The sequence below is a fragment of the Sinocyclocheilus anshuiensis genome, unplaced genomic scaffold (assembly GCF_001515605.1).
Source record: "Sinocyclocheilus anshuiensis isolate Anshui unplaced genomic scaffold, SAMN03320099.WGS_v1.1 scaffold184, whole genome shotgun sequence".
NCBI classification, from domain to species: domain Eukaryota; kingdom Metazoa; phylum Chordata; class Actinopteri; order Cypriniformes; family Cyprinidae; genus Sinocyclocheilus; species Sinocyclocheilus anshuiensis.
The window spans coordinates 623,482-635,536 of NW_015557077.1; the positions used below are offsets into that span (position 1 = coordinate 623,482).

Genomic DNA, 12,055 nt, shown 5'->3' on the forward strand with positions numbered 1-12,055 from the left:
ACAAAACCAAATTAAACCCTGCGGCTCGTGATGATACATTGATGTGAAAAGACACAAAACGATCCGTCTGTGCAAGAAACTGAACAGTATTTATATAATTTTTTACCTCTGATCCACCGCAATGTCCAAATGTCCTGAGCGCGTTCACAACATCCGGCGCGTGACGTCAAATAAATACGTTCGGGCAAAAAATTCCACATTGTCTGATGATATATCAAAATCGTCTTCCATTGTGATGACCTGTACTTCTAAATATCTTTAGATCATCGCAGTGCCAGTGAACACGTCCGCAATCTCTCTGCACTATGTAAATAATGAGTGACATATATGCGCGACACACATGCGTCTACTATCATAGATATGTATAGATGCCCTATTCGACCACTCCAGATACGTTGACGCGTCCGCCATTTTGGAACGTATTGCAGCCCATAGAAACAGTCACTAATGAGGCATCTACTTATATATATATATCTATGTCTACTATGCCAGCAGATAAACATCAAGTTTTCATTTTTGGGTGAACTATCCCTTTAACATCCCTTCATCATTAACATAACCATAAATAAAAAATTATTTTAATGTATTATCTTGGATAGGTGTACTATGCTATTGGAGCTCTTTCCAAATCTGTGTACGAGAAGATGTTCCTCTGGATGGTTGTGAGAATCAACCAATCCCTGGACACCAAACAGCCTCGCCAGTACTTCATTGGTGTGCTGGACATTGCTGGATTTGAGATCTTTGATGTAAGTTTACATCAACTGATTATTGTTATTCAATAACTTAATTTCTTTGTTACTTTGCCATTGTGATTATAAAACATATCCCACCTGCAGTTCAACACCTTTGAGCAGCTGTGCATCAACTTCACTAATGAGAAGTTGCAGCAGTTCTTCAACCACCACATGTTTGTGCTGGAGCAAGAGGAATACAAGAAGGAGGGCATTGAGTGGGTGTTCATTGACTTTGGCATGGATTTGCAGGCTTGCATTGATCTCATTGAAAAGGTGAGTTTTGAAATTTGAGAGATCTCAGGTATTGGACCAATAAAGCTGTTCAGTTAATTTCATTATTTCATTCTGTTCATTTTAGCCCATGGGTATCATGTCCATCCTTGAAGAGGAGTGCATGTTCCCTAAAGCCAGTGATGCAACATTCAAAGCTAAGCTTTATGACAACCATTTGGGGAAATCGAACAACTTCCAGAAGCCCAGGATTGTCAAGGGTAAACCAGAGGCCCATTTCGCCCTGGTTCACTACGCTGGCACAGTTGACTACAACATCAATAACTGGCTGGTGAAGAACAAGGATCCTCTTAATGAGACGGTTGTTGGCCTGTATCAGAAGTCCACCATGAAACTGTTGTCTAACCTGTTTGCTAATTATGCTGGAGCTGAATCAGGTGTGTTTTTTTTTTTGTTGATGTCAAAGGGGGAAAAATCTGAGACAATTAAGGATTTGATTAAAGGTTAATTTTTAAGAAAAAACAAAGTTTGTTTCTTGCAACAGCCTTGGCGGAAGGTGGCGGCAAAATAAAGGAGAAGAAGAAAAAGGGCTCTTCTTTCCAGACAGTATCTGCCCTTCACAGGGTAACATATAGTGTTTTTCACACTGAAATGAATAACATACTGTGTAAATTTGGCTTCTTAATATTTTTTTAAACAGCATGAAAGCCTAATATATATAGGGGATGAGTGATGGATAATATATATCCACAGGAGAACCTGAACAAGCTGATGACCAACTTGAGGTCAACTCACCCTCACTTTGTGCGCTGCATCATCCCCAATGAGACTAAGACTCCTGGGGCGATGGAGAATCCTCTGGTCATGCACCAGCTGCGCTGTAACGGTGTGCTGGAGGGCATCAGAATCTGCAGAAAGGGTGTAAGTTTACATCAACTGATTATTGTTATTCAATAACTTAATTTCTTTGTTACTTTGCCATTGTGATTATAAAACATATCCCACCTGCAGTTCAACACCTTTGAGCAGCTGTGCATCAACTTCACTAATGAGAAGTTGCAGCAGTTCTTCAACCACCACATGTTTGTGCTGGAGCAAGAGGAATACAAGAAGGAGGGCATTGAGTGGGTGTTCATTGACTTTGGCATGGATTTGCAGGCTTGCATTGATCTCATTGAAAAGGTGAGTTTTGAAATTTGAGAGATCTCAGGTATTGGACCAATAAAGCTGTTCAGTTAATTTCATTATTTCATTCTGTTCATTTTAGCCCATGGGTATCATGTCCATCCTTGAAGAGGAGTGCATGTTCCCTAAAGCCAGTGATGCAACATTCAAAGCTAAGCTTTATGACAACCATTTGGGGAAATCGAACAACTTCCAGAAGCCCAGGATTGTCAAGGGTAAACCAGAGGCCCATTTCTCCCTGGTTCACTATGCTGGCACTGTGGACTACAACATTAATAACTGGCTGGTGAAGAACAAGGATCCTCTCAATGAGACGGTTGTTGGCCTCTATCAGAAGTCCACTATGAAACTGCTGTCTAACCTGTTTGCTGGATATGCTGGTGCTGACTCAGGTGTGTTGCAGAAAAACTAGAAAAGAATCCTAGAAACAAACAAGTGAATATTTTGTGAGATTTTTCATACATATTTTTGTAACAGCCGCGGAGGGAGGAGGTGGTGGCAAAGGAAAGGAGAAGAAGAAAAAGGGCTCTTCTTTCCAGACAGTATCTGCCCTTCACAGGGTAACATATAGTGTTTTTCACACTGAAATGAATAACATACTGTGTAAATTTGGCTTCTTAATATTTTTTTAAACAGCATGAAAGCCTAATATATATAGGGGATGAGTGATGGATAATATATATCCACAGGAGAACCTGAACAAGCTGATGACCAACTTGAGGTCAACTCACCCTCACTTTGTGCGTTGCCTGATTCCAAATGAGACTAAGACTCCTGGGGCGATGGAGAATCCTCTGGTCATGCACCAGCTGCGCTGTAACGGTGTGCTGGAGGGCATCAGAATCTGTAGAAAGGGCTTCCCCAACAGGATCCTGTATGGAGATTTCAAGCAGAAGTATATTTAATTTTGATTGCAGATTCTGTTAAATGTCCAAGTTTTCATGTTTTTCTTTAGTCATCATATTAAAATGCTAACTTGTGGGGAAAAATATGTATATTCAAAATAATTGAATAAAAAAAAAAAACCATCAACAGCATTAATTTACTTAAATTAATACTGTGACTGTGACAGATACCGCATCCTAAACCCTGCTGCTATCCCTGAGGGACAGTTTATTGACAGCAGGAAAGGAGCAGAAAAACTACTGGGATCTCTGGACATTGATCACAACCAGTACAAGTTTGGCCATACTAAGGTATGAACGAACATGTTTAAAAATGGGCTGGAAAAACGGATTTTCACACTATTTGTCACTATCTCTTTTCTCATTTTATTAAATCTCTAAAACTACAATTTTCATATTTCTTTGAAGGTGTTCTTCAAGGCTGGTCTGCTGGGTACACTTGAAGAGATGAGAGATGACCGTCTTGCTCTCATCATTACTGGGATTCAAGCAAGAGCTCGCGGTATTCTCTCAAGAATTGAGTTCCAGAAGATTGTTGAGCGCAGGTTAGAAATCAGACTCTCAATAAATTTGAGATGAACAATATTAATTGGTTTTAGAATATGAATGTGTACCATTACGTTGCAGAGATTCATTACTTGTTATCCAGTGGAATGTACGTGCCTTCATGGGTGTCAAGAATTGGCTCTGGATGAAGCTCTACTTCAAGATCAAACCACTGCTTAGATCTGCTGAAGCGGAGAAAGAAATGGCCAACATGAAGGAAGAATTCCTGAAGTTGAAGGAGGCTTACGCCAAATCTGAAGCCCGCAGAAAGGAGCTTGAAGAAAAGATGGTTTCTCTTCTCCAAGAGAAGAACGACCTACAACTTCAAGTTCAAGCTGTGAGTTTGTGATTTTATGAATTCATGAATGAAATGCAACTCTAAGTTTTATTTAATCATACAAAGACATTATCTGTAAACAGGAGCAAGATAATCTTTGTGATGCTGAGGAGAGATGTGAGGGCCTGATCAAGAACAAGATCCAGCTTGAGGCTAAAGTCAAAGAAATGACCGAGAGACTGGAGGATGAAGAGGAAATGAATGCTGAGCTGACTGCCAAGAAATGAAAGCTGGAGGATGAATGTTCTGAGCTCAAGAAGGACATTGATGATCTTGAGCTCACTCTGGCCAAAGTGGAGAAAGAGAAACATGCCACTGAGAACAAGGTCAGTTTTCAACTCTAAACATGTTAGAGAAGCAAGAATGGTGCGTTAAGAGTTCCTTGATACAATGGCATAATTCAACAGGTTAAAAACCTGACAGAAGAGATGGCAGCTTTGGATGAGATCATCGCTAAGCTGACCAAGGAGAAGAAAGCTCTGCAGGAGGCCCATCAGCAAACACTGGATGACCTCCAGAGTGAGGAAGACAAAGTCAACACACTCACTAAAGCCAAAGCCAAGCTGGAGCAACAAGTGGATGATGTGAGTAGTTTGTTGACATTTCTGATGTAAATGAACCATGAAATATTTGCTAAATAAAATACTTTGATATTGCCCTTCCAGCTTGAGGGTTCCCTGGAACAGGAAAAGAAACTTCGTATGGATCTGGAGAGGGCAAAGAGGAAGCTTGAGGGAGACTTAAAGTTGACCCAAGAGAGTTTGATGGACCTGGAAAATGACAAACAACAACTGGAAGAGAGGCTTAAAAAGTGTGTTTTACTTTATCAGTACTATTGTTGTTACTTGTATGTTTTTGTATAGTGATTGCTTCTTAATAAAATTCTATATTATTGTAAAAGATTGATTTGATATTGTTAATGTTGCCATGAATATAGCCATTGTTGCTGATATGGCGTGAAAACATAAAACATTCTGAAACACAGGAAAGATTTTGAGATCAGCCAGCTCAGTAGCAAGATTGAAGACGAGCAGGCAATGGCAGCCCAACTCCAGAAGAAACTGAAAGAGCTGCAGGTAAAATTGATGAATTCTTAATAAGTTGGATAGTTGGACATTTAGGAATGCTAACACTGGCTTTCCTCACATTACCAGGCTCGTATTGAAGAGCTTGAAGAAGAGCTGGAGGCTGAGAGAGCTGCTCGTGCCAAAGTTGAGAAACAGAGAGCTGATCTGTCCAGAGAACTGGAGGAGATCAGTGAGAGATTGGAGGAGGCCGGTGGAGCCACTGCAGCCCAGATTGAGATGAACAAGAAACGTGAAGCTGAGTTCCAGAAGCTGCGCAGAGACCTTGAAGAGTCCACTCTGCAACATGAGGCCACCGCTGCTACACTGAGGAAGAAACATGCCGACAGTGTAGCTGATCTGGGAGAGCAGATTGACAACCTTCAGAGAGTGAAGCAGAAGCTGGAGAAAGAGAAGAGTGAACTCAGACTGGAACTGGACGATGTGGTCTCCAACATGGAGCAGATTGCCAAGGCCAAGGTGATAAATTCTTGTCTCCATGTTAACTTCAGGTGTTCCTTAACTTTAATGTTGCCATGAATATAGCCATTGTTGCTGATATGGCGTGAAAACATAAAACATTCTGAAACACAGGAAAGATTTTGAGATCAGCCAGCTCAGTAGCAAGATTGAAGACGAGCAGGCAATGGCAGCCCAACTCCAGAAGAAACTGAAAGAGCTGCAAGTAAAATTGATGAATTCTTAATAAGTTGGATAGTTGGACATTTAGGAATGCTAACACTGGCTTTCCTCACATTACCAGGCTCGTATTGAAGAGCTTGAAGAAGAGCTGGAGGCTGAGAGAGCTGCTCGTGCCAAAGTTGAGAAACAGAGAGCTGATCTGTCCAGAGAACTGGAGGAGATCAGTGAGAGATTGGAGGAGGCTGGTGGAGCCACTGCTGCCCAGAGGGAAGAAACATGCCGACAGTGTAGCTGATCTGGGAGAGCAGATTGACAACCTTCAGAGAGTGAAGCAGAAGCTGGAGAAAGAGAAGAGTGAACTCAGACTGGAACTGGACGATGTGGTCTCCAACATGGAGCAGATTGCCAAGGCCAAGGTGATAAATTCTTGTCTCCATGTTAACTTCAGGTGTTCCTTAACTTTTTGCAGTAAGCTTTTTATTCATCCACTTTGTCACTTCCGTTTAATTCATTACATTCGATCTATGCAGGCAAACCTGGAGAAAATGTGCAGGACCCTTGAAGACCAGATGTCAGAATACAGAACAAAATATGAAGAAGGACAACGCAGCATCAATGACTTTACCATGCAAAAAGCTAAGCTACAAACTGAGAATGGTGTGTACTCTAAGATATTATTTTATGTATTGTTAGATAAATGCCCAAAATCACACACGCTTTCTGTAATGTAATTGTTATACTTAAATCTAGGGGAGCTTTCTAGACAGCTTGAAGAAAAGGATTCCTTGGTCTCTCAGCTAACAAGAGCCAAGCAGTCCTACACCCAGCAGATTGAGGACCTCAAGAGACAACTAGAGGAGGAAATTAAGGTATATTTGATTTTATTTTAAAATATTTATTACTAACTGTCCATTGCATTTTTATATATAGTTGACAGGATATTTTCAATCCTCATAGGCTAAGAATGCCCTGGCCCATGCAGTTCAGTCTGCTCGTCATGATGCTGATCTGCTGAGGGAGCAGTATGAGGAGGAGCAAGAAGCCAAAGCTGAGCTGCAGCGGAGTCTGTCCAAGGCAAACTCTGAGGTGGCTCAATGGAGAACCAAGTATGAAACTGATGCCATCCAGAGGACTGAGGAGCTGGAGGATGCTAAGTATGAAACAGGAAACACCTACAAACCTACAAAAATTATGTAAACATAAAAACTCACTGTAAAGTAATGATTCTCTGTAATAATTTTAGGAAGAAGCTGGCTCAGCGTCTGCAAGATGCAGAAGAAGCTGTGGAAGCTGTCAATGCTAAATGCTCCTCACTGGAGAAGACCAAACACAGGCTGCAGAATGAGATTGAAGATCTCATGGTGGATGTGGAGAGATCCAATGCTGCTGCCGCTGCTCTGGACAAGAAGCAAAGAAACTTTGACAAGGTGAATAAAACACACTTACTCTATAATCTTTCAGTATTCATCAAGCTCCAATGATAGCTAATCAAAGTCTCTGAATCTATCAAACAGGTCCTGGCTGAATGGAAGCAGAAACATCAGAAGCCCAGAAGCAACTCAAGGGTCTTCATGGACATCTCAAGGTATGCTTTACCAACAATGTGTAAAGAAAAAGTGAAATCTTAAAACATTCTGCAGCCTCTTCAAGTGAAAAATTTGTACTTCACAGGATGCCCAACTGCAATTAGACGACGCTCTGCGCAGTAATGATGATCTCAAAGAGAACATCGCCATCGTGGAGAGACGCAACAATCTACTGCAGGCTGAACTGGATGAGCTGAGATCCTTGGTGGAACAGACTGAGAGAGGAAGGAAACTGGCTGAGCAGGAACTGCTGGACTAGGGTAAGCTGCCGATGTTTTTGGAAACCTATTTTTTCCCCCGTAATTAAAATACTTATTTTATTTGATTAGCTAACCATCTTGCACATCTCTTAGGTCAGAGAGCTGGAAAATGAGGTGGAGCTGGAACAGAGAAAGGCGAGCGAGTCTGTGAAAGGAGTCCGTAAATATGAGAGACGCATCAAGGAGCTCACCTACCAGGTAACATTCTCTCACATACAAATAAATGTCTTTGTATTCATACCATAAATATAATTTTCACACAGTGAAGTCACTGTGTACTCTTTTTGCAGACTGAGGAGGACCGTAAGAATCTGGCACGTCTTCAGGATCTGGTGGACAAACTTCAGCTGAAGGTCAAGTCCTACAAGAGAGCTGCTGAGGAGGCGGTATGCTTATGATAATTATTTGTATTCATCAATCTTTTTTCAAATCTTAAAATTTGGAACACCTTAATGTAAATTGGTTCATAAAAAATGTTGGTTCATCTGATTTTGAGACTTGAAAACATACCAAAACCCTTATCAACCACAATATATTGTTGTTTAGGAGGAACAGGCGAATGCTAACCTGGGCAAGTTTCGTAAGCTGCAGCATGAGCTGGATGAGGCAGAGGAGAGGGCTGATATTGCTGAATCTCAGGTCAACAAGATGAGAGCCAAGAGCCGTGACACTGGATCTAAGGTAACACAATATACAGTCATCCCCAGCAAGCTCAATTAAAATTTGGATTACTTTTATTCTGAAATGATAATCAATCAGAAAAACAGTCTGCCTGATCAAATAGTTGAAATCAATTTGAAGGATTTTATTACTCTAAGCCAACATTATTTAATGCATACCCATGTATAAGTTTTTTTTTGCAAAGATAAATCTTAACACTTGCTTCGCCAAAATTAAAGAGATTCTGTTGCCGAAACAGAATTAGTTTTTTTTTTAGAGCTGATGCTTAACTAAACAGTCTAATGAACAATAAAAGCAACAAAATACCTTTAACCAAATATCCTCATTCATGTCTCTTCCTCTCACAGAAAGGGCACGACGAAGAGTGAAGCTCTCACATGGATCTTTCTGAAAGGCTTGTTCAGTGTGGCTCAGTGTGATTTCATTATCTGTAGTTCTATAGAATAAAATGAATGTGCAAGTCCCTGCTTCTCTGCTATTGTTTTTTTTTTTAAACATGATGCCGTTGCATTTACCTTCAATACATTAGGTGAAATCATACCACTTTAGAGGAACCATATATTCAAATCATATTAAGACTTATCTTTTGGGAAAAAAATCCTTGAAAATAAAGCACATAGAATAAGAATTAAAGCATATTAAAAAAGCTTATGCAAAACTAGAAGCTTTACATTATTATAAAACAGAAAACATGCCTTAAATGAATCCTCAGAATTTTTGTGCTTTTTAATTGCACTTTTTAAATGATTAAATCTGATTATATAAAGTATGTCACAAGAGGATGTATTGTTAATTTATGGTTCTGTTCTAATCACATTCATTGATTGAATGATTGAATTGAAAGCACTGAATAAAAGATAAACTAAAAAAAATAAAAGGAAAATTTTACCTTTCAATTGGAAGAGCACAACGTTCCTCATTTGGAATGTCTCGGGTTAGATTCCTTGCTCACAGTATGTGTGTGTGTGCGGTAACATTGTAATGCGTTTAAGAAGCTCTAAAGGACAGTAATGGCTCTAGTTTAAAGCAGTTTTCACTTACTGATGAAAATGCATGAAGCTATAACAAGACGTGTGAACATGAATACAATTGCTTTAGTTGATTTGCAGCTGATTTCTTACCTTAATCAGAAGAGCTCTGAGGTTCCTTGTGGCCTTGCATCTGAAAAAGAAAAACCCCATGGCTCACTTTTAATTACCAAAATAATCCTTACTTATCTAGATAATTTAGGGCAAAAGAATTGTGTGTGTGCGTGTGTGTGTGTGTGTGTGCGTGCACTGGGAATTGTATAAGTAATTGAAGGTGATGAGCAGGTCAATGATAGGCAGATGATTAAAGGTGCAGTCAACCCTGAACAGCTGAGAATGGAGAAGTGAAAGGAAGGAAACCAACTATTCTGCCCCTTAAAATGATGCCATATTGGATGTATGTTATTTTAAGGCTTCAACGGGTGAATTGCTTATTGAAAGTTTTTACTGTGATGGTGGAAACATGGTGAAGCTGGTTATCTTTACATAATTAATAAGGCCATATCTTCAAATTTGCCCATTTCGAGGACAAATGGCTTGTGAATATGCGAACAATTGGAGTGTATTTTATTGCCATAATTTGAACTTTATTTTATTACCAAAAAATAGAAAGGAAAAATAAACCCTCATATTGTAAAGCTCTTCAATCTGTATAAAATAAATCTAATAATAAAATCCACCTTGTGACCAGCAGCACATTGTTCTCCCTCTGTTGGACATGTAACTTCAGTAAAGTCAATGCAGCCAACAAGTGTGCCAACATCTATAACTAGATGCTCTTATTTATGTGCATGGAGTCCTTTACAAAGACAGCACCTGCTTCACCCCAGATCTCAACACGTGGGCCGAGCGGTCCTCAATCGGCCAGAAGCACTCAGAAAGAATTTCACACTGTTATCTTTATACTCAAGGGCAAACGGAAAGAAAAATAAGTCTCGGAAGCCGAGGTAAAGGTATATCTTTGTTTGATTGGCGCAAACAGGTTTGGTTAATTGTCCAAAGGTAAAATCCAGTTCATGAACATAAACCAATTGACTTTATATACTTTCTTAATGATTTCTCCTGGGCATCTGTGATTTGAATTCCGAAAAATTTTGAAGTAACCTCCAAAAAATGTTTTTTTTTTCAGCCTCTGCATTTCCAAAGCGTATTAATTACACTCAAGTGTGACCATTTGTAAATCCTTAAAGAATCTCACAGGGAGATCTTAGGAAGTGCCTTCAGTGGGTTTCATAATTAACACCCTTCAGACTATTAGACACTATGGCAGCAGGTGTGAGGTGGCGAGTTATTAACACTCATCTCACATTTCTTGTTTCTCCTTGTTAGTCTGAGTGCCTTGACCCCGACTTAGCTTGTTGGTCTTAAGGTTACAATAGTGCTCGCCTGTCAGTCTGCAATTTGATCCTGCTTATCTGTATCAAGTTTTCAGTTGTATAAGATAACATTACAGGTCCCAAACTTGAATACATATTTGTACCTGAAATGAAATTAATTGAGGAGTGTATATAAAAAAGCAGTGAATGCCTTTAGTTATGGACAGAATCTCTACAGAAAGGTCACTTGCTGTCTGTCAATGGATGTAGTCGGATAGATCATGCAAGCTGTGCCTCTCAATCAAGGAGAGGCACTCAACAGGAATGTCACAGGGATATCTGTATGCTCAAGTGTACAGGGAAGAAGACAAATGCTCCATCACTGGTTCAGCACAAACTGAAATATTCACACCAGCTAGACACCGACCTTGACCAGGCCCATGCAATAACTGTTAAACAGGTGAGGCCTCTAGTGGAAACCAGAGGAATAGTCGGTGCATATAGAATTAATCTAATCTCTCTAAAGAAGACAAAAAATGAAAGAAAAAACATGACATTTGGAGACTTTTGGATTTCCCTATAAATATTTTAGATACATTTTATACTAAATTGTTCCTGGCCATTTGCTTATATTTTGTAATTTGATAAAGGTATCGAAACATAACACAGAATACACTTTCACTGTATGTTATGTACATAAACTATTTATTGGGTTTTACCAATTAGGTATTAAGGTAAACCGTTTTACAGAATCATTTGCAAAAAGTTATGCTTAAACTCTAAAGTTGTAGTGTTCACTGCTTAAAACCGGACATTCTAAATTTGTTTCAGTAGATTTACTCCACTAATTTTCTTAATCTTAATACATTCTTTAATGTATTTCTGTTTAACAGGTACACAGAGGGTGAGTAAAATCATTTCTGGTTTATATGATGATACAATTATGTTTCTAGCATCCACCTTTTGAATTATTAACCCTGAGCCTGACATGAATGACATACAATAGCACATTAAACCACCCCCCACTTTTCCCCAGCATACCCAACCCATCCTTCCTAACCAAACTGAGCGAGCAGGTCGCCTTGTGTGATGCCAACAACCATATTTAGAGGAACAATTGCATTATAAAAGGAGACATGACACGTTATCAATTGTGTCATCGTTATCTTTCTTTTTGTGCGGTAAGTTGAGGGGAGTGATTCCTCCAAGAAATTAACTTTAAAGTTGTAGTCAATGGTCATAGTATTACTGACTTTACAACAGAAAGGAGGAATTGCATGTTCTGGTACTATTGTCTCTTATTTGTAGTCATTTGGGTTTGAGTATTCGGTGGTCAGTATAGAAATGAGACAATGCTGACATTTTCTTTCTTTTGTGTGGAACTAGAGCTTTGAACCATCTGTCTCTGAAGAAGAGAACAGTGGAAGTAAGTAGTTTTTAGTCCTACTTAAGATGTTTATTTACTTGATAAATTAATGTTGTAAGTTTTATATACATATATATATATATATATATATATATATAACTTACAACATTA

At 39.3% G+C, this 12,055-nt stretch overlaps 2 protein-coding genes across 2 annotated transcripts in view; both read left to right on the forward strand.

The window, feature by feature from the left end:
• The window catches only part of LOC107676815 (myosin-7-like), an 11,624-nt gene extending 4,487 nt beyond the window's left edge, over positions 1–7,137 (forward strand). Inside the window, 17 exon segments of the mRNA XM_016471496.1 lie at positions 600–749; positions 840–1,010; positions 1,096–1,407; positions 1,545–1,592; positions 2,843–3,048; positions 3,226–3,349; positions 3,467–3,603; positions 3,686–3,941; positions 4,025–4,267; positions 4,349–4,525; positions 4,607–4,752; positions 4,927–5,017; positions 5,096–5,485; positions 6,178–6,304; positions 6,398–6,516; positions 6,605–6,801; positions 6,891–7,137. Of these exon segments, the coding sequence (XP_016326982.1) occupies positions 600–749; positions 840–1,010; positions 1,096–1,407; positions 1,545–1,592; positions 2,843–3,048; positions 3,226–3,349; positions 3,467–3,603; positions 3,686–3,941; positions 4,025–4,267; positions 4,349–4,525; positions 4,607–4,752; positions 4,927–5,017; positions 5,096–5,485; positions 6,178–6,304; positions 6,398–6,516; positions 6,605–6,801; positions 6,891–7,128 (3,132 nt within the window). The 3' untranslated portion in view covers positions 7,129–7,137.
• A 35-nt stretch (positions 7,138–7,172) lies between these two features.
• Positions 7,173–8,542, forward strand: LOC107676809 (myosin-7-like). The gene is made up of 6 exons (XM_016471492.1): positions 7,173–7,232; positions 7,319–7,438; positions 7,587–7,691; positions 7,784–7,879; positions 8,040–8,174; positions 8,522–8,542. The coding sequence occupies exons 1-6, from the start codon at positions 7,173–7,175 to the stop codon at positions 8,540–8,542; spliced, it is 537 nt and encodes a 178-aa protein (XP_016326978.1).
• Positions 8,543–12,055: the final 3,513 nt, after the last annotated feature.

Coding starts and splice junctions, on each gene's coding strand:
- LOC107676809 (XM_016471492.1), top strand. CDS start 7,173: ATGGAAGCAGAAACATCAGAAGCCCAGAAGCAACTCAAGGGTCTTCAT. Junction 7,233..7,318: donor GTCTTCATGGACATCTCAAG/GTATGCTTTACC, acceptor TGTACTTCACAG/GATGCCCAACTGCAATTAGA. Junction 7,439..7,586: donor TGGATGAGCTGAGATCCTTG/GTGGAACAGACT, acceptor CACATCTCTTAG/GTCAGAGAGCTGGAAAATGA.